Source organism: Thunnus albacares, chromosome 6 (assembly GCF_914725855.1).
Source record: "Thunnus albacares chromosome 6, fThuAlb1.1, whole genome shotgun sequence".
NCBI lineage: Eukaryota > Metazoa > Chordata > Actinopteri > Scombriformes > Scombridae > Thunnus > Thunnus albacares.
Window position 1 is genome coordinate 5386582 of NC_058111.1, and position 27223 is coordinate 5413804.

At 40.2% G+C, this 27223-nt stretch overlaps 1 protein-coding gene across 6 annotated transcripts in view; it reads right to left on the minus strand.

The window, feature by feature from the left end:
• Positions 1 to 27223, minus strand: part of slc8a2b (solute carrier family 8 member 2b) — a 180059-nt gene that overhangs the window by 39834 nt on the left and 113002 nt on the right. For all 6 annotated transcript variants that reach the window (XM_044353318.1, XM_044353321.1, XM_044353319.1 and 3 more), the window contains one exon: positions 78 to 586. In XM_044353318.1, the coding sequence (XP_044209253.1) occupies positions 78 to 464 (387 nt within the window). In that variant the 5' untranslated portion in view covers positions 465 to 586. The remainder of the gene's footprint in view (positions 1 to 77; positions 587 to 27223) is intronic.

Sequence of the window (27223 nt, forward strand, 5' to 3'; positions counted from 1 at the left end):
GGGTTTCAGAGGCTGCAGGTGCACTGCAGTAACTCAAACTACACCACTCATCCATCCATCCATTCACTAGTTCTCACCTGTGACGTGATGACCTCTATGGACGCCATGAAGCGGTCTGCGATGATGGACACTCCCAGGAACATGTACATGAGTGACACAAAGTAGACCACAGCTCTGGCCACTTGGTCGCCGAGGCCGGGTCGGTTGGGCTGCCAGACGGGCAGCAGGATGCCGGGTCTGCACACCGCCACTTCCTCACACTTATCCCTTTTGCTGGGCAAAGTGCTGTTACCATAAGACATGGCGGTCGGGAAGGAGGAGGGGAACATGGAGGGGGAGACCGCTCGACCGGGGTCGCTGCTTGGGTCGCTGCGCTGGGACTCCGGCTGGCAGGGAGGCAGTGGGAGGAGGAAGAGGAGGAGGAGGAGGAGGAAGTTGGGGACGGGAGAGGCGAAGAGAGACATGGTGGTTTCTCACGAGAGGCGTGAGGGAAAGGTGAGGCAGAGGATGACGGGATTAGGCTGAGGAAGAGGGAGGTGGGAAGGGGAGGCTCTGGGTAGAGCTGAGGGTGGTTCGACTAGCTCACCTACAGGAAAGAGAGAGAGAGAGAAAGAAAACAGAGCAAATTAGTTTTGGAACACAGAAAACACATCGAAAACACAACAACAGACTCAACAGTCTGTCTTTTTTCTCTTTTGGCCAGAAAAACAGATTGTTATTAAGAGACATAATTGGAGCAAAAACCTGTAAAAGCATGTAAAATGAATTTGAGAGGCACCTACGGCGCTAGCCCCATCTGGATTTAAAGGTTGGTTTCACTCCAGGCAAAGATTCATCCCAGACAGACAGTAACCACCTGTGCAATCATGGAAATACTTTGAAGGATGCTGCTGGATACCAGTTAAAAAAAAATAAGCTTGTATTTCCCCATAAAGCCTGTGGCACCGAGTTAGTGCCGAGGTCACATGGGTCTATGAAAATGATTAATTATAAGCAAAATATCTGCATGTATCTTGAAGCTGTTTGAACATTTTGAGATAAGAGGATGAAGGGAGAGAAACTGAAGGGAAAGTTTTAAGATCAGTCTGAGTCAACACACACACACACACACACGCAAACATGCAGTCGATCTATTACTATCGCCACGTTGCCATATATGATGTACATTGGTGTGTCACATATGGACTATAAAACAGTCACAGAAACCTAAAGAACCTACTGAGAGCCAGTTACAGAAACTCAAACATCCTCAACAGGAAAATCAAAGACAGAAGAGTTTCAGTGCAGAAACGTCACAGCAATCGATGCTTGCTGTAACTACCACAGAGGATTGAATGTAGTTATAAACTCTTTTCTTTCCAGGAATTTGGAGAATTCAGTAGCCAAAAGAATATAGTCTGCTTGGACTCCTGACATCACATCAATATTATAGTATAAAATCTTGGCTATGGTTCTGTTCTCAGATAAAGACAAATGATATAAAGCTAAACTGTGTGAAAGCTTGCAGTATGTCTATGAGAAGGCTGTTATATCTACTTATTTGTTGCATATCCAAGTAAATTCAACTTTCTTTTTTTACTTTTCAATGTTAAATCAATTTCGAGAGGCTGTCCATGTTTTCCATCTGATTTATTTCTGAAATTTTCAATATATCAACCAAGGTAGAAGGAAGAATAGCAGGGAAGTGTTTGCAAATAAATTTATGGATTTGTAAGAATCTGAAGAAGTCGGTAAATTAAATATACAAATTAACTGATCAAAAAGATCATGTTCCATCAATGTAAAGATGCTTTACAGAGACAATCCCATGGTCTCCCCAGGCTTTAAAAACCCTCTCACTAATAGAGGGATGGGAGACGTAGGAGACATATCGCCTGGAATCCAAAGTGGTGTTTGAGTTGGGTCCAAGGCTGTCCATGTTTATCAGAAAAAGACTCATTCCTATCTGCCTCCATTCATATGTTGTTTTCACTGCTTGTGCAGGATGAAAGTAGGAGAATCTCCGCTGGTCCTTGAGCATTAAATAAGAAGTGGGTGTATTAAAAGCAGGTGAAAAGCTTGACTAATAACTGATGACGTGATTCGCCCAAGACCCTGGCACACTCACGCTATTCATGGTAGTGAGTCACTGGTTCTCAGAAACTATGAAGGGTTTGGTGAAAAAAAAAAAGGTTGGGCTTGAAAAATGGAGAGGTTACAAGAAAGAGATGAAGAGGAAAGAAGAGGAAAAGAAATGAGACAAACAAGAAGAAAAGAGAATTGGAAAAAACGAGTGGCGAGACAAAGGAACAACAAGAAAGAGGGATGAAGGGTTGGAGGAAATGAGGGGAAATGATAAAGGGGTTGGTACGTGTGTGGTTGATTTATTGGTTTATTTTAGCTCATCGTAACCTTTATCTTGACCTCGAGAAAGGAGGCAGGAAATTTAGATGATAGAAAGAAAGAAGAAGACGTGAGATGAATAAGAAGAGAGAAATAAAAAAAGTATGAGAGAGAGAAACCTGGAATAAGAGAGAGGATATATTACTGAAATATTCTCAAAGAAAAAACTGTGATGGAAACAAAGAAAGGAGAGACGTTTGAAGGAAACAGAGAGGCACCATGATGGCCTCCAGGAAAGCAGGCTGACATCACAAGGTTTGTGTTTGGTTGTTTTGGGATTTGGGATAGGTTTTGATCAAACTGGCTCTCTGTATATCTTTACAACGCAGTGTGTGAGTATGCAAGACTGCACCTGCCAACCGGTGAGATTTAAACCTCAGCGTGAAACCAAAGGATGGACAGATGGACCGTTTCCTACAGTATGTGCATTGGGCTTATAATCTTTATACAGTACCTCCCCTCTTTCTCTCATGCTTCATCTCTCTCGCTCTCTCTCTCTCCATCCATCCGTCCGTTTATGGAGACGGATGGAGAGATGGAGAGAAGGAAAGCACCTGCTAACACCTTCTGTTTCAAAATGTCAGACACCTCAGATGATCTCAGGTTATCTTCTATCTTTCTATTAGCTCTTTCTCTCACCTCACCAGTCTTGAGAATTATGTTTCTGTAGATGTTTTTTTGAAAAGTTTTAGTCAGAAATGTTCATGTGTTTCTTTTTTAAATCTTCTAACTCATGCTAAACAGTTAAGTGCATGTGTAGCACACACCAAACATGTCATACAGACAGAATTAGCAGTTAAAGGGTTGTACGGTGATGTATCCCGTGGTGACAGGGTTGGTGTGCAGGTTCACATAGAAAACAATAGTTGTGGATGTTTTGAGGTGGGTGATATGTTGCAGGTGTATGTTGCCCCATTTGGAAACACTGTTTGATCTTAATTTCATTTTTAGCCTCATATATGACATCACATAGTGTATTACATCCTGAAGTATTTGTGCTAAAAACTGCCTCAAACTTGGTTCACATAAAGATAAAAAGTATGACAACTGTATGTCACTTTATCAAGAAACTGATGATTATCTCTGAGAATGAACCAACAGTTTTATATTCGCGTCCTCATGGGATTATTCAGACACCTTATGCAACAACAAACCATCTAACAGCACAACACACAGACCTTATAGAGCCAACACATAACGTCCCAGGAGATATAATTAAACAAATAGACACAAAACAAACACAAACATAATGTACAAATCTAAACAAACACAACCCAAACAAAACAAATCACAACATTGTGCATCTGATCCAGTTCATATATATGTAAATAAATAGTCTGTAATCTGTAATGTTAAGTATTATAAGTTATATTTCTCCTCCTATTCCATGCTTCAGAAATATATTCAACTGTAATAAAATGTAAGATGTAATAAAATCTAGATGTGGAACAACTTTTTTTAAACAATATTTGTCGTAAATCATGATAAATGGACAGAATAAAGGATAAAAGACAGTAGAGAATGAAATAACTTTTGGTTTCCACCTCGTTCAGTTCATAATATTCACAGATTCTGGCACCTTCAACCACACCTCTGTATCTTCCAGTTTCATGTAATGACAATATACAGCACATCTGTGCACAGGATGATCTCTCACTGTTGCTTAATAACACATTTTTCACCTTTATAATCTATATTGAATAGATGATAAGCTTTCAATTTTGGCTTTTGTGAGATTTCTTCTGCCCATGTTTGCGTGTATTTAGCCTGGACATGGTATTTGAACTCCTCCACATTTGTTTTTTTGGTAATAATCGACCTCAAAAGCACATCCCTGTATTAAATCAATATTTCAGATGCCCATTCATTTCTCATTTAATTTATTTGTTCCGCTCATAGTAATACAAAGCTCCAGAAAAAATATGTTATTCACAAACAAAACACAACCCAATTTCCTCGTACACAGTCCATGACTGAAAAGGAGCCGGGAGAAGAAAATCTAATTCACCTCCAGCAGACAAGCGTCCCCATTGGCTGTTAAACCTGGTTTACCTTTTGAGGCAGCTGGATTCGCGTGAGAATCCATCTTGTCGGGCTTTAAGTTACGTCTTATGAGAATTTTCACATGATCTTGTGAATCCAGCTGCTTCGCAAGGTAAGATGATGACAGACAGATGGTTCATCCGAGTCCCCCTGCCAAGTATGTTTTCGAAGTGCCTGCCCTTTTCCAAACAGTATCCAAGGATTCTTCAGATGGTTCTGTGTAACAAACCATCTGGCGGGTCAGGTTAAAACCCAGCAGCTTATTGCACAAACTCGCCATGCTGACCTTCTATAATCTCACAGGAGTCACAGCCCATATTAACTGCCAAACAAGTACATATTTATTACATCCAAATATGAACTCCATAGACACATCATCTAAAACAGAATATATACATGTCTCACATTGCACATATCTCTCAGCCTTTTAGTTTTTCCTATAACACCTCCAAAGGCCCAACAAGAACTGATGCCTCATGTAAGAATGACATACTTCCATCTAAATAGACACCAAAATACTTTTATTTATCTGTAAACACAAAACCAGAAAAATACTTCTTTCTCCATCTTTTTCGAGTCTCCACTGAGAGTATCCTGTAATAAGCCTCATGTTCCTGCAAGTAATCATCATTCTGTGGAAACTGCTCACACACAGAGACGCTTCTCTTATATAAAACACAACTAAAGCCTTTCAATCATTCAAAACTCACCAGTAAGTGTTGCCTTTCATGCCACAATCATGCTGCATATTTATAGTTTAGGCATGAACTGAAGGTTTCCTGCTGTTGTATTTTCATAACAATTCAACAATAAACCAAGGTCAGCCTTTTTCAAATGTTGGATGTCTCCTTCGGTAAACTCACCACTGAAGCGGAGACACGACAAACATTTTGACAAGGTGGATATTTAGATTCTGTTGGTTTTTGCGGTTTGGATTTATGTGACCAGACAAAACATGTTATTCACTATGTTTATTCTCCTTTATTTACTTCTCTCTATCTGTGCACTGCGACCAACGGGATGCTGCAACACAGTCCTGCCAAAACACACGACAGGAATGAAATGAGAATCATGTTGTTAGACAGCAGCGTCTGTCCAGAAAGGTAAAACAAACATGAGACGAGTAGCTCCAGGCTCCTGTTGTCCTATTGGATTGTCTTATGTTAGAATCTAATTATCAGCAAAGATACTCAAATAAAAGTGACAGAGACTGAAGTGAATTGGTTGTAATGAAATAGAACTTGTATAATAGTTTGTGTAATATAGTCAGAAATATAAACATAAATAAACACAGCTCCTCTTCTTCTTCTTCTCCTCGCTGTCATTACTTTTTCCTCTTCTCATTTTGAGACTAATGTTCATTGAAAGCTGGAGGCGATGGCTTCCGCCCATTCATTTACCGCCTCTGTCGAAACCACGCACTCCTCCTGAATGTAATGAAGATTCTTAAGGGAGCACTTTGAGTCTTTGAGAAACAGAAAGTATCCAAGATTTTTTTTTTGGACTCAGCACCTGGACATGAAAGATATGTGTGTGTGTGTGTGTGTTCTCCACCTACTCATCGCCACACACACACACACGCAAGCACTGAAAATCAATTTGTACGTTCACATAAAACAGCAGCTGCATGTTTGTTCCTGCTAAAGATGTAAAAATCTAAATATATATGTAAACTGGATATATTTCCATTTTTAAATAATCTCCTAAAACAGCTGTAGTTTTTCACAAACGTCACTCAAATAGGAGGAAGCAGGAAGCATTTGTGGGGGGACTATTTTCAGCGGTGGATTAATCCACATTCTGTGCTCTGGTGAGTATTTCTGGCAGCAGGATGGCGTGAGTGTGCGTGTGTGTGGGATCGAGTCAAAATAAACTACAGTGTCTGTGTTCATGGTGATGAAGGGACAACACTGTGGCTCATTGATGAGTTTTTAATAGTTTTTGGACGACAGTGAAGCTCTACGACACAGATGAAGGAGATATTTATCAGACTTTGGATACACAGACAATACTTGTTAGTAGATTATTTTGTCTTTTCATGGAGTTTATATTTATAGAAAATATACAGCAGAATATCATGAGGTTTTTACTTTAATGTAACTTTTTTATAGGGCTGGGCAACATATTAATATATTATATCGATATTGTTATATGACACTAGATATTGTCTTAGATTTTGGATATCGTAATATCATGATATGGCATGAGTGTTGTCTTTTCCTGGTTTTAAAAGCTGCATTACAGTAAAGTGATGTAATTTTCTGAACTTACCAGACAATTATAGCTGTTTTATTATTTGCCTTTACCCACTTAGTCAATATATCCACATTATTGATGATTATTTATCAAAAATCTGTCATGATATCGAGGTATTTGGTCAAAGATATTGCTATATTTGATTTTGTCCATATTGCCCGGCCCTACTTTTTTTACATGCACATAACTGTGAACCGAATGTTTAACATCCTGGATGATGGATGGAGATGTGGCCTTTTAAAGCCTCCACTCAAAGATTTGTTTTACTTCCTGTTACTTCAGTTGGATGTTTTATGTGCAGAGTTTGACACTAGAAGGATGTTTTTACAGTCATCTGCTGAAGGGGGAAAGTTTCATTGTGCTCACTGAACATCACTGGTTTCACGATGCGTACCTACGAGCATGATTTGTGACATCACAACTAGTTTGGAGCCAATCCTGGTCCAAGATGCAACTTCTATAAATGTGATATGGAAACTTGAAGCCTGAGCATGAGCAAGCAGAAGGAGTTTAAAGGATTTTGAGGAGGTAATTGTACTTTTTTTGGAGGAAAAACAACATGAATTTGCTCTGCAGTGCAACACAAGTGGGTAATATTTTTCCTTTCATTCAACCTCAGAAATTAGATTTTGATAAACTGATATTTACCATAACAGAATGTGTCTCTGGTGACGATGAGGCAGGTGTCTAGTGGTATTTTTATGGGCGAACCGATGTCATTAGTGTTACATTAAACCCATTCCTCCTCCTCTCTGACACTCCTCTCCTGTTTAGCAATCTGCCTCGGCTTCCACTTTCATTTCTCCCGCTGCTACGGAGAGGCTCAACTGAGCCGGGAGCTCCTCCAAATGAAAGAGATGAAATGAAAGTGAAGACTAATGGACTCCACTGTGATTCTCACATTCACTTGAAGAATTAGATTACTCTCAGTTTCTTTTGATTAACTCACCTCGACTGCCGCCACGCTCGCCTCCTTTGAAAAAAAAATGCTAATTAAAAGAGGTTATCAGTTGAATTTATGTGTACAATGATTTAAAACAGCTGGAGTGATTTTTAAGATATACTGTCGAGCAAAGATGACATCAAACAGGAGTCAACGGATCACAAAAGGCAGGACATACTATAAGCTTCTACTCGTTTTATGAGTCAAGGTTTTTAAGCAGTCGACGATGTGTGAAATCGTGCTGCTGACTTTATCTGTATCTTTTATTTCTAGCAGCGAGGCTCCAGGGATGACGATGTCACGGCCTGGATACGGGATGAAATATCTTGATAAATATTGGATGGATTTCCATGAGATTTGCTACAGATATTCAAGGTCTGTAGAGGATACGTTCTAATGGCTTTAATGATCCTCTGACTTTTCCTCTAGCGCCACCAGCAGGACGACGTTTTCACTTGCAAAACTGACTGATGCAAAGGGGTGAAGTGATAAAACAAAAGGGGAGGATTGTGGAAGTGGAAGAAGGGAGGCGCAGGGAGGAGAAGATGAAGTGATGCGGGAGAGATGTGGGCCGAGGTCCTAAACATGTTTATGGTCATCAGTCAGGGAGAAAAGGTGCAGTGTGTTGCCATGGCGACAGGGCAAGGGGAAAGGTTTGGTAGGGCAATCGATCACCAGGAGTGTGCTGGAAAGGGAGAGAGAGGTAGAGATAGAGAGGGTAAAAAAAAAAAGAGAGAAAGCCTTCATTCATCAGCAGGGACAGACTGAGCTGAGGGACAAACCCCCTAATCTCTCCCCACTGATCACACACACACACACACACACACACACACACACACACACACACACACACACACACTTCCCTGAAGAGTGAAACCAGTAGAGCAGTGAGGCCGAGGGCGAGTCAAGCTATGTCAGCAAAAAAGCTAATACACACAGGTTTGATCATGTGACTCCAGAACAACACATGGGAGCGTTTTCATCACACATGACCATTCACATACACCTGGCATGCACCACTGGACACGGGAATTGTCACAAATTGCTTGAATGATAGTTTCCCTCCTGTACATGTAGGCAGTAGTAGCATCATGAAATGCAGGATTTAACTGCACAACAGCTGCTAGCATAGACAACAAGGTCAGCAACGCCTGTAATTCATTATCCATGTTGAATTAATTACTAGTAGTCAAGACTGATGTTGTTTGTTTTCTCCTGGAAAAGGGTCACATGTTAGGGGCGTGACGGATCAGGGAAGGACATGGGACAGGGAAACCAACGTGGGTTTCTGCATCATCATTTTTTAAAGTGTCAGTTTCCGCCCGTCAAGACTAAAATGCAATCCTGGAGTTTTCAAACTAAAACAAGGTCAGCAGCATTTTCAAAAGTCTCTGTTTTAGGGGCTAGAAAACGTCGGAGTAGTGAGGATGTTAGTGTGGATGTAGCCTTAGTGTAGGCTCCCTCACTATAAAGGAAACCATGACTTGGTTGTTCATTTATTTTTGGAAACTTTAAACTTTTGTTGAATTGTATGCTCACCTGTAGATTTACATTTCTCATTTTTGCATGTTCAGCTGATCTTGTTGACCGACTATAAGACTTCTGCACCAGTTGAACACAGTCTCTATGTTCCCTACAACTGGTAACAGGACATTTTTCTGAAAAGACCAAGCTGTAAAATAAAGCATTACCAAAACAGATCACAGGAAGGTCTGTGGATTATTGTGATTATTCAGTTTTTTCAAAGGTGTGAACACCACAAATTAAATTTAATTCACCTCCGTCGTATCGGGGTCGAGACTGATCCGCTGTCTTTGCTTTTATCGTTAAATGCAAAACAGAAAACGTGGCTGAGCACAGTGATCGTAGCGTAGATTAGCATTCTCCGTCTGTCTGTATAATATCACATTACACACACACACACACACACACTTCCACGTTCATCATCCTCTACTGTTTCATTCCAGCTTCCTTCTCTCTCTCTCTCTTATCTCCGTCTCTGCCTCTCTCGTTCACTTTTATATATCTGATCTCTTCTCCTCCATCATGCATGTTACAGTAAGTGCCTTCATTAGCCTTTGACTGTAATCCACCACTCATCTAAACAGTTCATTAAACGATTGCTGGTGCTGATAGGTCCGGTCCTATTAATTCTTTTTAGTGGTGACCAGGAAGATAAAGCTAAATTTAAAGCTATTAATGTCTCATGTCTGCGTTGTAGCACCAGGAGGACCTCTGACGACACTTGTTTGTCTTTTTATGTGCCATAAATTAAGGAAATACTTCTTCTACGAACACTCACACATGGTGCCGGAGCTGTGGGCTCTGCTAAGTGTCGGCCCGAGGCTGTTACAGCTGGCACCGTATCACAGGCTGACAGATTGACCATCCGGCTGTACAGCAAGGGGCTGAATGTCACTGTGTTCCCCAGAGAATCAACACAAGCTGTGAACATTACAGTTACATTTCAATCAGCACGTAAAATCAGCACAGATAATAAACACTCATATAGTTATATAGCCTGTTATTTCCCAAACGTTTCGGATGTAGACGATTCATAGTTTGATGTAGAGATTCGTCAGGAAGAGAAAAGACAGGAGCTCAAAACAAAGGTGAATAAGGTTTATAGCTGCTCCAAACAGCCACACTCAACTACAGGTCTACTGCTTGTATTGCTATTTCATTGATTTTTGTGTCCAGCACCTGTCCCACTGAGGTTTTGTGGATGTGCATACAACTACTCTGATGTATGCTGTCTGCTGTACACACAAAAAGTGATACAGCAGAAATATTAATATAGTAGTGTGAGGAATGAGTTCAAACCGTGCCTTCTCAGTGCAGCCAGTTTGACTTGACAGTTGCAGCACAAACATATAATACAGGGTTGCCTGTAGTGTTTTATAGAAGAGGCGCACCATCAAATTATGACACTTTTATGGACCAGTTTCAGGGAGAATCACATCACGGAGCACAAAAGTCTCAGTATTTAACGAGTGAGGCGATTGTTTCGACCGTCATCTGGTAATTAGATTGATAACGAGATGAGATGTGTCCGGATCTGTCTGGATTCAGCTCAGCAGATGGTTAAATGATTACACTGTACGTTTGCTTCCAAGTAATTAATCAGAGGAACACGTTGGAGCAACGTCGGAGAAGAAATAAAGAGTTTTTACCAAAATGGGAAAAGTGGAGACACAATCAGATACAATCAGGTGCTCATGTGTATTTGATAATCACTGAATTAACACGTTTTAACCAAAAGAGTCTGCAAACTTTGTTATTTTCTTAAACCACTTATTTACGCTCCACAAGTGGACGACTAGGTATCAGTACATAAACATGTTTTTATGACTGTGCACAGTGTAGCAGGAACTCACTGTGTGGATTATGTACTCAGGAGCCGCTGGGGCTCAGGAGGTAGAGCACGTCGTCCACTAATCAGAAGATTGGCGGATCGATTCCTGGCTCCTCATGTCGAAGTGTCCTGAGGCAAGATACTGAACCCCAATGGCTGCGCCCTGCGTGGTAGCTTGTCGTGGTCGGTGTGTGAGTAGGTGAGTGTGTATACAAGCGCTTTGAGTGATCGGAAGACTAGAAAAGGAGCTGTATAAGAGCAGTCCATTTACTCTCTATAATAATAAATCAGCAGAGCCGACCACGTCACGCAGTACTCTATTATTTTATTTGTGATTTATTAGCAATGCACCAACAACATCAGGCTTATTTGCATCTATCTATCTTTGTGCTGAGATAATTCTGTTCCTAATATCTAAGAGACATAAAACACAAATCAACCCTCCAGACGAGATATCTCTCTCAACAACAACCTGCACTGAATTCATCCATCATCAGACTCATTTAAAGCAGCGAGCTTGTTGCAGCTGCATCCAGCAGCATATTTATACAAACGTCACAAAACAAAAACATTGAATGGAAAAGGGATGCTAAGCACAAACACTTATGATGATGCATATTATGCAAAAAGCTGTAAAATATATCTGTTTTTCACACGACTCAAAACTGTGTGCACTGCGTCGTCTGGTGTTCTGAGCTGTGAAGTCGTGTATTTAATGAAACAAGCAAGACTCTGTGATTGATGTGTTTTCTATGAGAACTGATTAGCAGCACGCAACGTCCCGCTGAACTCTAATTCATAGCTGCAACGACACTTTTTGACACCGAGTCGTTAATTAGCCCGTAAGAATCAACACAAGAGAGGTTTTAGCTCTGCTGCTGTTTCTGTGGTTACACGTCGAGCAGGATCATGATACTCCATATTCCTTTAATGCTATTGTTTGTTATTAAGTTTAAATCTAACATTAGATTGTTACACATGATCAGCATGCGTTGATATTCCATATTAATTAATTCTGGCAGGCTGAATCACACACACAGTCTCTGTTTCATTGTTTAACAGCCGCTCAGTCACGGTCGCCCTTCCCTCCTTCCTCCACCGAGCAAATCACAAAGTAAATGACAAATCGATGTTTAATATCAATAAGTAATTTGTGTTGTTGCAACAGATGTAGCAGGCTGAGGGTTTCATTACACATCATACAGGTTTCCAGAAGCCACAAACGAAGATTTCATCAAAATATATCTTCTTGCTTTCTAAGAAACCCGAGAGGAGCAGATGAAACACTGACAAATCCATTAAAAAAAAAAAAAAAAAAAACTCTTTAAGAGCACATGAAGAAAAATGTCCTGAAGTCAGTGCAAAGAGAGAAGACTTCTTACATCTTATCTTTGTACTAAAAGTATCTTGGGGGAACTTTTTTTTTCAACTTGACTACTTTGATGAAGTGTTTCTTATCTTCAAAAATTCATTTTCCAAAAAACAGGTGTTGGAGAGAAGGGTAGTCATCTTATAGTCAGGGTCATCTTATATTTAGTCCAGTATGGGATTTCCTTGGTTCAGTTCTACTATTTCAACTCTTCACGTCTGGTGTCAATGACAAGCAAACTGCTTGTAAACACACAGAGACACACAAACAAACTTTGTTTTTCCTCTAAAATAACGTGAGTCTTTGCCTCCAGTGAAAATAACCAAATTAAATCCCTTCTTTTAAGATTCTGGGATAGAGGCGCTGGCCCGTTTAATGCTCCGAGGACTCATTAACCCATTTACACACACACATATATACACACCATGAGCTTTGCTGGCCCGTCCATCGGGAGCAATCAGGGTTCAGAGTCTTGCTCATGGACACTTTTACACATGAATAAGAAGACTTGGAGATCAAATTCATTAACTCTGCGATTAGTGGACGACTGGCTCGACCTCCTGATCCCCAACAAGTGTTTCTACCTTCTCGGCCAACAAAACTTGATTACAGATCTTTGAGTCTTTATGCAAGAACACTGTCACAGAGTTCAGTGCTCCACCGTCACTGGGTCGCCCGCTCTGAAAACTCTGAATCCAGTACTGATATCTAAAAAAAGAGACGGTAAACTGTAGGTAACATTTAAAGCTTACAGCTAGCTGAGCTTCATGTCACACTCTATTGATCCCTGAGGGGGTAATTATCGTGTCACTTTCCATGGGGAGGTCAGAGGTCAGAACAGACTCTGGAGCCATTAGGGATTTAGTGTCTATTTCAGCGTGGGTGATGTTTGCTGTCATGGATGTTTGAACTTGGGCGCTCGATTTGAGGAGCATCAGCTGGAAATGCCGACAAGCTGTTTGTAAATAAATAGAGCATAAAAATCCCGGAGACACTCATGCGTGAAGTATCACAATCCATCAGGTCCAACAGATTTCGGTGTCCTCATCTGTCCACAGCAAGTGTGCAACAAGTCCTGATAACACAACAGTAAAATAGGCTGTTTAACACAACACACAAAACCACTCATGAGCTTTTTCTGATCTGCTCTAATCTGCTTTTCAAATCTTTCTAATTGAATCTTATTAGAAATGATTAATTCGCCAGTAACCTGAGTTGTAAATAACCAAACTCAAAGATCTGAAATCAAATTTCCTTGTTCAATAAGGCAGAAACATTTGGTTCAGCCTTATTAATGTTCACAACCTGAAGCTACAAGCTAACAATGAGGCGATCAAGCATTAAATATGAAATGTATCAGACACATTCAAATAAATAGAAGGTGTAACTTACTATTTTTCATTTTATTTTTCACACAGGACTTGCTTCAAATACAGAGGGTTCTGACACAGAATTATTTACTTGATCATCTTAAATTATTGATATAATACGCATGAAAGTTTAACTGGAAGATCCTGAGATTGACGTGACTGGAGTCGCCAAACTGTTGCTTCTTGTTTTTACAGAGTTTCTTCTCCCTCACTAATGATCTCTCAGAGAGGATATTAATGATAAAACAGCAAAAAGTTTTATTTTAGCAGTTATGGAATAAATGTTAATTATAGCTACAGTTGATATAAGCTGATAAAAATGACGTTTTAGCTGATGAGAGCGACCATCACTGCCAGCTAAACGTGAGAAATCTGCTACCTGCACGCTTCTGCATTTGCTAATTGAAACGATCGAGGAGATATAAAAGGTTTGATTAGAGATTCATTAGTGATGGAGCTTAATGAATGCAGGTTATTTGCCAACTGGGAACTGTATTTATAATGGAGCTGGCTACTAGAACCCAATCCGAGGTAAAAACGAACCGCATCATGCTACATCTGGCTTTGCTACCGAGAGAGGACAGACGAGGTTAGGAAGACATCGGAATTTTCAACAAACGATCAACTCTGTCATTTTTGTGGTCAGGACAAGTTGTGCATTGCCTTTTAGCATAATGTATAAGATCAAGTCAATACTGACTGAAAAACAGAAAACAAGATGACGTGAAACCTCTGCAGACCTGCAGGGTTAAAGCAAAGTTAAAAGCTGAAAGTTGTGAGACATTTGGCAAAGGCACAAACAGCAGTGACTCAAGGACACCTGTCACTCTGAGGTACTTCCAGCAGTACTTCCAAGACATGTCTCTGGTCTTTTAAAAGCAGACAGCATTAGTCGTGGCAGTGATGCACTTTTGAAGAGAGAGACTTCTATGTCCCCGGTGTTTTCCTCGGCCTATTTCTGTCCTCTCTCCCCCCCCCTCCCCCCCCCCCCTCCTCTCTGCCTGTCACTCTCTCTCATTTCTTCATTTTTGTGCTTCTTTTTTCATGAAGACAAAACAAAAGCTTCCCAACTTTGCAAACCGGCTACAGTCTGTCAGTGAAATTGCCCTTCAGTTGGCAGGAGGTCATTTTACTGTCATCAAACGAGTCTCCATCCAAACGTAGAAAATGCTACTTTGTGTGATGAAAAAACAAAGAAACACAACGAGAAAGAGGAAATTGCCTTTCACTCGGCAAAGAGACAACACACCTGATGACCTCCCACTCGCTCTCTTTATCACATCCTCCCTTTTTTCCGCTCTGTTTATTCCTCCTACAAAGCATCTTGTTTTGTGAAGGACTATTTGTTCGATCTCTTTGCCGCTGCCAAAAACATCAGGCGGTCTAGATTAAAGTGTTTGAGGCTTTAGGGCTTTAATACAGATCAGAGGCAGTAGAACACTATGTCTGATGAGATCATGATGTGACGAGAAGGACTTGCCCTTTTGGTTTTAACCTTTATTTCTCTGAAAATGCACAAAAATGTTCCTATTCATTGCTAATCGGGGTTTAATATAATGTAGATTGTCATTCTTGTTCTGATGTTGGTTCTAGCAAATCCTTGTTCTGGTTCCTGTTACATTACTTGAGTAAGAAAAGAAACTAATATATGCTCAAAGCAAAACCCACATTTAAAAAAATGTGTTTCATCATAAATTACAAGGTATTTTGAGTTTCCTTTCTATCGTGCCATTTGTTTTACACTTGATTTTTACTCGAGTCCGACATGCTTGTGAATATGACGAGGAACAACAAAAACACTCCATTCTTATAAGTCTTAATTCTTATATACTGCAGTCAAGTATTTGTCATATAAGAAAGCTTTCATTCTTTCCTGTATTTAGTTAAAGTTTTAATGTTGTGTGCTACCTTGTGCTTTTAGTGTGTTGTTTTTTTGTTTTTTTATGATCCTTTAAACTTATCTAAAGTGTCTTTGAATACTTCAAAAGGTGCTCTATAAGTAAAATGTGTTATTATTATTATTGTTGCTTTCTTCTCTTTCTTCTCCTTCTTCTCACACTCATAAAGGAGCCAAACTGGTTAGCATCAGTTGAGAAGATGTTCTGAAACTACACATTACTTGCACTGGATTTCCTGCACTTGAAGGTGATTTGTGATGATTATATGTCGACATCACTACTTTATTACCACATTAATTGTGAGATGTTAACAGGAGACCACTGAGACCATTTGACCCAACAAGTCCTCCAAATTAAACGGCCACACAGGTCGTTTGTACCACGCCATCCAGAATGAAACCTAACTATAGGTCATTTTTGGCGACTGAATTTACGACCTATAGTGTTGTTTTTTGTGGGAGGACAAGCTCATGAGACAAACAAGTTCATGCACACAATCCTATCACACCTGCAGTAGCCTGTGTACAATCAGAGTATCAGGCTGCAGGTGTGTGGACTGTGGGAAGAAACCGATGTGAACATGCAGGCAGCTCGAACAATAGTGAACCACCCAGATAGCACACAGAAGTGGGCCACTTCAGGCAATAATGCGACACCGCTGGCCTTCTTTGGGCCCGGATAAAATGGATGTGAGCCTGAAGTGGCCTACATGTAAAATAGCAAATATGACCCAAATATCACAAAATAAATGTGGGCCATTTTTGGCAAAGGTGCGGTGCTCTCGGCGATGTGTAAACTGGATGTGACCCTAAAGTCGCCCATGTGATACATAGTGAATATGACCCAAATATCACAAAACAAATGTGGGCCACCTTTGGCAAAGATCTGGCCCAGTCGACAATAGTTAATGTGGGTGTAAACCAAAAGTGGCCCACATATGGTGCAGCAAATGTGGCCCAGTTATCTTAAAACATACCTAGGCCAGTTCTGACAAAGATACGGCACAGTAAGCACTGGCTTGACTTGATGTGAACCTAAAGTGGCCGATATATGATATGGCAAATATGGCCTAAATACTATACAACAAATTTGGCCCACTTTTGGTAATTGTATGGCACAGTCAGCACTGGCTGTCATAGTGTGAGCCTAATGTAACCCACATTTGAAATAGTAAAAATGGCCCAAATATTGCTGAACATTATTGGGCCACTTTAGGTAAAGATGTGGCACAATTACTACTGGCTTATCTGGAAGTGAGCCTGAAATGACCCGCATATGATGCAGCCAATGTGGCCCGGTCATCTTAAAACATATCTGGGTTAGTTTTGGCCAAGATACGGCACACTCACTCAGAACTGGCTAATCTGGATATGATATGATATGATATGAGATATGATTTACTGTGGTTCTAAATTAATCATAAAATTTTAGAGGTGAAGCTCAGTGTAGGTGCATACACACCGATAATGTTTACAACTGGGAAGGTAAGATTCTCTGGAAATGCTCCCAGAAGATTATTTTTCTACAACCAAAGTGTGTCCTGGCCTCCTCCTTTATTGTTCTATGTTAGTCCAGGGGTCACAGTCCAGCCACAGTCCCCACTGCTAGTCTAAGAGCTGGTTTCCACTGCCTTGTTTGGTGCAATTAGGGTTGAACCCCACATGTACCCAATTGAACTGATTAACTGATAGCACCTTGTTGGGGGGCTGCACAGCTTAAGGCAGCTGTCTTTATCCACAGGTCCTGGAATTTGCAAACCATGTGGACTGTGGTGACTGCAAAAACAATGTTGCTAGACCTGTTGCTGGCAAACAGGGGTGCATTTCCAAAATGCCACCATTCCGTACAGGATGTGGGCCATATGATCATTAGGAATGTGGGCCAGTTCTTGTTTATTTGGTTTGTTCTTGGTTGACATGCGGTATTGCTGTGGCTTTCTTGTTGCCTGGATCTGGCAAACAGGAGTGGACCGCCCCAGTGCCGTCATTCCACGCAGTATTTGGGCCAAATGAGGATATAGAATGTAGGCCGGATCACAGCCAGAATAAAAATGATCCGTGGTCCAGATATTGTTTATTTGGTTTGTTTTTGGTTGACATGCAGTAATGCTATGGTTTGCTTGTGGCCCAGATCTGGCAAACAGGAGCGGACCGCCTAAATGCCATAATTCCATGCGGTATGTGGGCCAAATGAGGATATGGAATGTGGGCCCAATCAGGACCAGAATAAAAATGAACTGTGGTCCAGATCTGGTTTATTTGTTTAGTTTCTGGTTTATATGTGACATTGCTATGGTTTGCTTGTGGCCCGCATCTGGCAAACAGGAGCGGACCACCCAAGTGCCGTCGTTCCACGCGGTATGTGGGCCACAATTTTGCTATCTGGGCAAGACGTAATATTTTATTTATTAATTATACTGAAACTATTTCCAGAAGCTAAAGAGATTCTAGCTGGTTCCTTTGTTTAAAAGCAGAGTGGAGTTTAAACAGCTTATAGATACCAAATACTTACAACTAGTACATCAAAACTTCCGCTTTATTATGTTCTGTCTTTACAGTTAATTAATGATATCAAATCCATTTTCCTCCCTTTCTCTCTCACACACTGCATCCTCCCGCTGTGCCCACTTTCTCATCCTATTTTCCAAGTTAAAGGAAATTCGATGAGTGATCGCTCTTAATCAGACACCTCTGTAATATCAGCTGAAGCCAGCTGGCTGAGTTTCACTGTAAAGCTTCCGCCGCTGTAAAATTTTGATTACACTAATTTCTAGGAAGGAATGATTATAGAGCATTTTTTCAAAAGGACATCAACGATGAAGCCCAGCTGTCAGGAATGTTAATGAATGATTCAGCCTTTGTGTACGGAGAGAAGAAAACCGCAACAAGCCAGTGTGTGCACCTGCGTATGTGTGAGTGATGATAACACCATCTGCTGTGGACTCCACAAGAGGGGAACATCAGGGGGGTATTGAGAGGCTCTCTGGTGTATATATTTCAATATAATAGACACAAAACAAGTCCTCCAAATTAAACAAAATACGGTGTCGGTCCATGCACGCTGTGTGTATGTGTATGTATGTGTGTGTGCATCCCAGTGTCCCTGGAAATCACGCCAACATTGGATTCCTCACCTCAAGATTCCTTTGCCAACAAACAGTGCCAGTGCAGGTTTGTGTGTTCTTTATGTAGTGAGGTGGAAAATATCTATGTAGAGCTCAGGGTGGTAGAAAACCGTGTAGTGTGTATGGCGCTCATGCAGGAGATGAGTCCCATCATAGTCCTGCAATAAACATCTGGCCTTTTATCATATGTAACCATGATCTTCCTCTAACCTTATATAAGTGTTTTAGTTGCCTGACTCGACCCTTTTTTTTTTTTTTGCCATAGCCATCATGATCTTTCCCTAAACATAATCATAATACTGTAGTTGTCATGTGCAGATATTGTAGAAAGCAGCAATTTTCAAAACATTGGTATTAGACGTAATCCAGGATTTTTTACAGAATTGTCGAATATTGATTTTCTTTTCTGGCGACAGGGTTGACGTGTGTGAGTGTGCGTGTGTGTGTGTATTTATAGTTGGGTGTGGTGCCCTTTTGGGAGATGATGCCATCAGTGACTGGCAAATATACAAATGGAGGCATCTGTGCAACCAGCAGGACCTCAGCACACACACACACACACACACACACACACACACACACACACACACACACACACACAGAAATGTTATAAACCAGAATTATTCTTTAACATAAACCATTATCTGTGGAAGAAATGTATGAATCACATCCTTTACTGTAAGTAAAAGTAGTAATCCCAGTATATCCCAACAAGATGATTCAACAGCAACACATTTCACATGCGGTCCATCCGTTAGTGACGCTCAGACGCCTCATCGCACGTCCCATTCATCATGAGAGACTTAAGAATACACCTTTGCACTATTTGCATTACCAGATCCATTTGGTGTCATCCATCATTACACCTTCATGAATAATGTATTCAGCCAGTTAGTGTGATTAATGAGCTGTTACATGTACATACAGGTATGTGGAGACATGTCACAGTTTTACATGTGTATGGAAGCAAGGTTGTGGTGTTTCCACCATTTCTCTCTCAGCTTCTCTCTCTCTCTCTCTCTCTTAGCGTCTGTCTCTCATCCTGTCTCTGTTTTATCCATGACGCTGCTGCGCTGCATCTCCCTTAAGACAGTTAACACTCAGAGGATCACGGGATTGCTGGGAGAACACCCTGCCTCCTGCTGCATCACCTGATGAGTAAGTGTTGGTTGTGTGTGCGCTGTGCTGTCTACTGCAGAGAGTCACGACCTTTTTCGCTTCACCCTTTTGAAATGAAGGGTTCGTTTGATATAGTTTTCCTGTATCGTCTTTAAGCATAAACTGAAAACAGGTGGCAAAAAAAAGAAGAAAAACTAACGTGCTAAGGCTCGGTACACATGATCAGTGGTAGGATCTCTTCGCACTGGTGTGAGCCATCATTCATAAAAGATTCTCCTCTAAAGCTTTTATGAATGTTTGATATGTTGCTGTTTTGTTATTCCACTTCTTACAATTTAGATTTTTGTGTAACTTTGTTTTATTCCCTCTGTTTTTGTTTTTCTTTTGTTTTTTTAATTTCTTTCTTCTCTGTTTTTTCTTCTCTCTGTTAAGCACTTTGTAACTTTGTTAAGAAAAGTGATAAATAAAGTTTATTTATTATTTATTATTTACTTATTAAGAGAGCAAAGCAAAGTGAATTTTGCAGCAGTGCTCTTTTGGGCTTTTGTGTGCTGCACACGATTTCACACCCCACCCACAGTGCTTAAAGTTCAATTGGAGTCAACTTTAAAGGACTAGTTCACAATTTTTAAAGTCTTAAACCAGCAGTCAGGTGTCCATATGAAGAATGAAAGAGGTTTTCCTCTCTGTAATCATTCCTCCTGTTCATACTGGCTGTTAAAAAATCCTTCAAATGTGCTTTCAGTGTAAGTGATGGAGGCCAAAATCCACAGTGTGTCCACACAGACATTTAAAAGTTGATGTGAGGCTTCTATGAGGCTTCAGCAGTCTGAGTTAGTCATATCAAGTGGATATCTGACACATTTACAGTCTTTTTAAACCTTTCTGCCTCTGACCCTTCCTTCAACCCTGCACTCTCCTTCTTTTGAGACTTTCCTGCCTGGTTTCCACATCTACCTGCTCACCTGTTGCCGCTCCCCAACTGTCTTCACCTGCTGTTAATTACCCCATGAGTCCCACTACTATATATATACCAGTTGTTTAATTGTACACTTGCGTTCCAGACATCCTGTTTTCTGTTCCTGTGGTTTAGACCTTCTGCCTGTTTGTGACCTGCCTTGCCCTTTTGGAGTGTCTACATGTGGGTCCTCTTCCTGTTTCCTGAACACACACCTGTGACAGATGGGGTCACTAATTTCTGCAGACACTGATCCATACAAGGGCCAGATGCATAAACGATGCATACACACACATTTTTTTCCTGTTTTAGGATGTCTAAAGTCATTTGTTCTCCAAGTATTTTGGAATTGAGCACAGTTGCCACACGGGTAGTTTCCCTGTTTAAGGGGAGCCAAGAGAGTCTGTTTGGAATCAGGCAATATGTCGGCTCTAACCAATTTATTACATTACTTAGGTCCTCTTTTATAAACAAAGAGAGATGGGTCCTTAAAATGTTGGGTTAGGACTGGATCTGTGGCCAAGATATACCAATATTTCAGGAGAGTGTTCTTAACAGTGTGAGCCTGAGGAATATAAGTAGTGATACAAGACACTCAGTAATGTTTTTCTTTTTTGACACTTTTTTTTTTTTAGATAAAGCCATATAATAAGGCTCCTCTATACACTGAGTAGAATAATCCCTTTCTAGGAAGTGTTGTTTCATCTCTGGCAAAAGATTCTTGCACCGATTTGAATGTGCGGATCCTTTTTTCATTCAGTTTGATGTTTTTTTGTTTTTTTTTAGCTCCAGCACCTCAGCTAAAGTCTGATACCGGGTTAGCGGTGTGTTTTTCTCTATTTTTGATTTCATCTGCTCTACTTACCTGCCCTCCGGGTCTGTGCATCTAATCGTGATGACGTCCTTGCAAGAGATTAACGCCCTTACTTCAAATGAGGCTGAAACCTTTGCCTTCCCACAAGCATCTACAAATTCTCTTGAAAAACATCCACTATCTGTAGAAGAGATAAAAACCAAACTCATCTACCTAAAGAAGAAAGAAATACACCTGTATGTAGTGAATACCGGTGTTATAAACGCATCCTTCAAGGTGTCTGCATCCAGAAAACACCCACCATTGGTAAAGAATCTACAGACTATGTCAAAAAATGGTGTGAAATCCTCAATAAATGCTCCATGAGCCTGATGCTGTTGATTACCAGCATGGTAACGTCTATAACTTCCTACTCTGACATCACCACGGTCGACAGTGACCTCCTCAGTGACTCTGACTCCTCCTGGAGCGACCGTTATCCTGTGAGGACACAACACCGGTCAAAAGACAGCCAGCGAGGCAGAGACGGGGGGGAAACGAGGCATGGAGAGAAGACATCCGGATGCCAGGAACAGATCCAACACCTGCCAGCAGGCGAAAGCTCAGTGATTAACCTCTCAGGGAAGGTACTCACTACCCACTCTGCCTTATCTAAAGGATTAAGTTTGTACCCACATGAGCAGTTGACTCTTTTGAAATCAAAACAGACTTATTCTGCTTCTTTTTTTTTTTTTAAGAAAGATTAAACTGAAGCACATGTGTGGTAATTCAAAAACACAAGCATCGAACAAATCTGTGTTTAAAAATAGAAGTAAATGCAGTCCTTGTGGTTTGAATCCTTCCATCCAAACCTGGTTGAAAAAGAAAAAGAAATATTGGACAAATACAAAATGAAATCCTCTCACTTGAACATGAATTATAATGAGAAACTGGCCATACAAGAACTGACATCTTTATTAAACCTGCTGACAAGGAGGGCGGATGATTGTCTTGCAGAACATGGCTGATTATATAAAAGAAGCCAGCTAATGATGCACAAGTGATGACAGATGTCAGAGACATTAGAACTGAACTGGATATGGAAAGATGAATATGACTTTCTCAACTGTAAACATCTTGCGTTCTACATGTTACCTAAAATCCATAAAGCCTTATTATAGAACATAAAGACAGACCCACTGTAGCCAGTAACAACTCTCTTTTGGAGCCTCTGTCTAATTTCATGGATCATTTCATGAAGTCATATGTTCTTAGACTTCCATCATATATCAAGGTTTCCACCGATGTCATTAATAACATTTCAGAAACAGAAGATCTAGCTGGGGACGGTGAATTAATTTCTGAATTAACCTCTCTAGTCCTTAAGCTCAATTACTTCTCCTTTTTAGGGGATTTCTATCTACAATTAAAAAGGCACATCTATGAGCCTGAAAACAATCCTATTTGTCAAAAAATCCTCAAATGGTACAGATATTTGGATGATTGGATGGTGTTTTGCCTTTTTTCAGGGAAAAAGTGAGGAACTGTTGGAATTTGTGTCATTTCTCAATGGTGTTAATCCGGATTTAAAATTCTCACCTGAGCATGACCTGCAACGAGTTTCCTTTCTTGATATGTAGATTGAGTTAAATAATAGGAGGCTCATCACCACACTATAGTTAGCAGCACCCACCCTATAGAGCTCTCAAACATGGTTACGACGCCTCTGCTCCTGTGGCAACTGTACCCAACGCCATAAAACTTGGAGAACTAATGACTTTAGACGTCCTAGAAGAGGGAAAAAATCCAGTAAGGGGAGTCATCACATGCAGTAAAAACATCTACCTGTGGAAATGCTCATGTGATAAAATCTATGTTGGTAAAACTACTCGTCCCCTTAAGCAAAGAACTGGTGAACACAAACGTTCCATAAGATGCAAAGATATGAAATATCCCATAGCCTCACTGATAACCAGTCACATCCCATTTCCTCCCATAGGTTCCAGTGCATAGAGCAGATTGCTCTTCATAGAGGGGATGATGCTTTTTTTTGGATCCACTGGGTCTAAATCCTCATTTTAGTGTTTTGCTACAAATAAATTATAATAGATTCTATATTTTCTGTTATATGATGGCTGCAGCCTGATGTTTACATAGCATTTATCTCTAGTGTTGCTTATTCTATTTTGTTGTGAATATTGTAAAAAATGACTTAGTGTTTTCCTGACCGTCTCTATACACACTGTGTCAACGGCTCCACTACATCCATCACTACAACTCCCTCCATGTTTAGCCACGCAGGTTCAACTGATTGACAAAAGGGTTCTGCATGAATGCTAGCGATGTGATGTTCTCTCAGCCCTTTACACCGCTGCACTCACTTGCTACCTGTTCATGTCTTCAAGAAGATCTCTGACCGAAAGCTCGCTAATTAAAAAGATTCATGCACAGATGCTTTTTACATTCAGTTTGATATCTTTTAGCTCCAGAACCTCAGCTAAGTAGCTGTTGAGTCGTGTATTTTTCTCTTTAATTTCACTCAGCAAAATTTTATTTACCAATCAAATGCCCAATCACTTGTTCTGCAATCTGCAGTCGTTTCAAAATTACATTGCTACACTAAGTTTCAATTTAGGAGGATGCACTGCAGGCACCAGCGTGTGTGTGTCTCTAAATCTGGCCTCTATCTCCAGCTCTTTTTCTCTCATGGGAACTCTCAAAGAGCATAAGACAAACAGCACTTTGACAACAACAAGTTGCTGCTTAGCAACATTCAGTAGGTACACACATACACATACACATGCATGCATGCATATAAATGCTGTATCAATGCAAGGTCAGTGTGTCTACCAACTTTGCATAGCCGTCATCATGGAGACCAAGCAGTGGAAGAGAAACTAACTAAAGTCAGAGAAAAGTAGTTTTATGATGTTTCAGTCTTTTAGTACTTTAAACTAATGAGGAGAACATTATGCTGCTGTACTTGCTTAACACTTAGCATTAACTTTTATTTGTTTTCATCTATTCAGCAAAAGCTTTTACACAAAACTTCCACTAACTAAATAAAACTAGAATCATTACAGCCAGTCAATAAATAAGTGGAAGGGATTAAACAACACGACCGAGGTCACTACTGAATATAAAAGAAGATAATGTCTGTGAATTATTCATAGACAGGTACCACAGTAAACAGACTACGTACAGTCAGTGGAAGAGCTGAGTGGTTTCTTGTAAATGCTGACAGTTTTATTTGGCTCTGTGAAATATAATTTTTCTGATTAAACTTTCATCAACCGCTTCCTACTTCACGTTTGGCTTCACACACTTTTTTTTTTTTTTTTTTTTTTTTTGGAGATTTCTGCAGTTTAAGGACATAAACTTATTTGGCATTCCTGTGTGGGCAGATGCAGATGTGACCATTTCTTCCAAAAGTGTTTTGCAAAACTAATATTAGTGAGTAAAACTAGGGGAATATTTTTCAACTGAGAAATTAACATTTCTGGAGTTTAACATATTCACATCAGGTGGCTGCTTGTTATAAATTAGTTTTGATTTCTAAGGAGACACAGACGGAACTGCCAGTTATAATCGATGCTGTAGAGGTTGTAGAGGTCTAATAGGAAGTTCTGGTGATGCCTGTTATTTTATTTTCATAGTTGAAGATCTGAAAAAGTTTTAATTTGTTTTGAACAGAGAGGATGTTTTGTTGAAAGTGAGGAGCGAACTTCAGTGTATAAAAAGCCATTTGAGCCCATTTCCCACCAAATAAAACCCACATGGAGCCGCAAAATCTGTTTGATCCCTGAAATGACGATTACGCCACTTAAAGTTACACTTATGAGTGAATATCTAATTAGGGGTACATATTTCACATTAACAAAAACATGCAAATGTATTGTGTTTCTCAATAAAACAATCAGTGGTTTTTTTTAAGAATTTAATGTTTTGCAGATATAATAGTGATATGCTCAGCACTGTCATTAAGGTCAGGAGTATTTTTAATCATGAATCTGCCTTACAGGTCATTAAGATAGTTTTAAGATATGTTATGCAAAACTCCAACCTGTGTGTTTGTACGATGTAGCTCAAAGGAAGAAGCAGCCTGTTAAAAACATCAGGTATAAAACAAACATTTCTAGTCAACAGTAAAAGCAAATAAATCTGTCCATGAAGCATTAAAAGTTCTATTTTCATCAGAAATCTTTCTCTTTTTTTGGATTTTTCGTTAGCTTGCCGGGGGTAGACCGCTAAAAAAATGCACTTGCTTGTTGCCCGGCAACGGCCCGGCAGGTGACGTGTATTTCGATCAACAAACTATTAAAACCCGTTTTATTTTTATATTACAAGATCACCTAACTCTCCAAAATATCAACTATTACATTAAAATAAACTGACCAAATAAATTAAAATTAAATAGCCGTTATTTATTGATATTTTGTTTCAAAGCCACAGGGAGCCATGGCAGAGGATTCAACTAGACCAACCCCGTCTCCGAGGAATTATGTTCAAATACAAATAAATTGTTTTCACAAGTCACTGCTGACTGTTTTCTGTATTAAACTCTTATCAAGTGCTTCTAGTGTCTAAACACAACTGTAAAAAGTTTAATATTGCTGCACTTTCTATTAGAGGATATTATACTGCAAGATGGAAGAAAACCAACCAGGTACGTTGTCTCTGAACATTTCACTCGTTCAGGATCAACATTTTTGCAACTTGCTTAATACGTTAATTAACATTTTCTCATTATGTTGACAGAAAACATAATTCTAACTAAATTTGCTGTTGAAATTCAGTCGTATATGAATGCAAAGTCAAGGATGCAGAGTTGAGACTGCTGTTAAAATGTAAAATCTTTCTGTTCTGCACACGTGAACCAATAAAGACTCGATACCATGATCGAAGGCTGATAGAGTCGTTTCTCTCAATGATATTCATTGACGCTGAAATAATTCCCACCAGTACAATTACTCATCTTCATCTCCAGACTCTCTGTCTCATTCATCACCCTGCTGCTCTGGAGGTGCAAACACTGTATGTGAGACATTAGTTTTGATGGTACTCACTGTTTCACTGCAGTAATTGTTAACTGCTTTGCACTCCAGACAGGAGCAACACTCACACTTCCAGGTAATAACACCGGTGGCTGTGTTTATTTATAAAATCCAGGTAGTTTGCTTTAAAATTGAAAAGCAACCTACATGTTTTTTTTTTAAATAGATCAGCTTGTAATTCACATTCACACATTTAAAGCCTGAAGTTGTGCAGTTTTAATCAAACTTAATTTGCAGTGTGATTCAGACTAAACACCTGTTGATACAGACACACGCAGCGCTTCTTGAACTCGTCTCTACCTCGCCTCCTCGCCGTCCATCTCTCTCTCTCTGCTTCTCCTGATTGATTCAGTCTGTCCGTCTCTGCTCTGCTGCTCGCTCCCTCAGTTGATCAGCCAAACCTCTGTCCCATCTGCTGCCAGGTTTTTCTCCTACTCCCTTTACAACACCACAGTGCATCTGTCTCTCTCTCTCTCTGCTTGTCTTGTGCACATCGTTTACAGCTGATAGACGTGACGTGCATGTGGATATGCTCGCAGGATGATGCGTGCATGCAGCA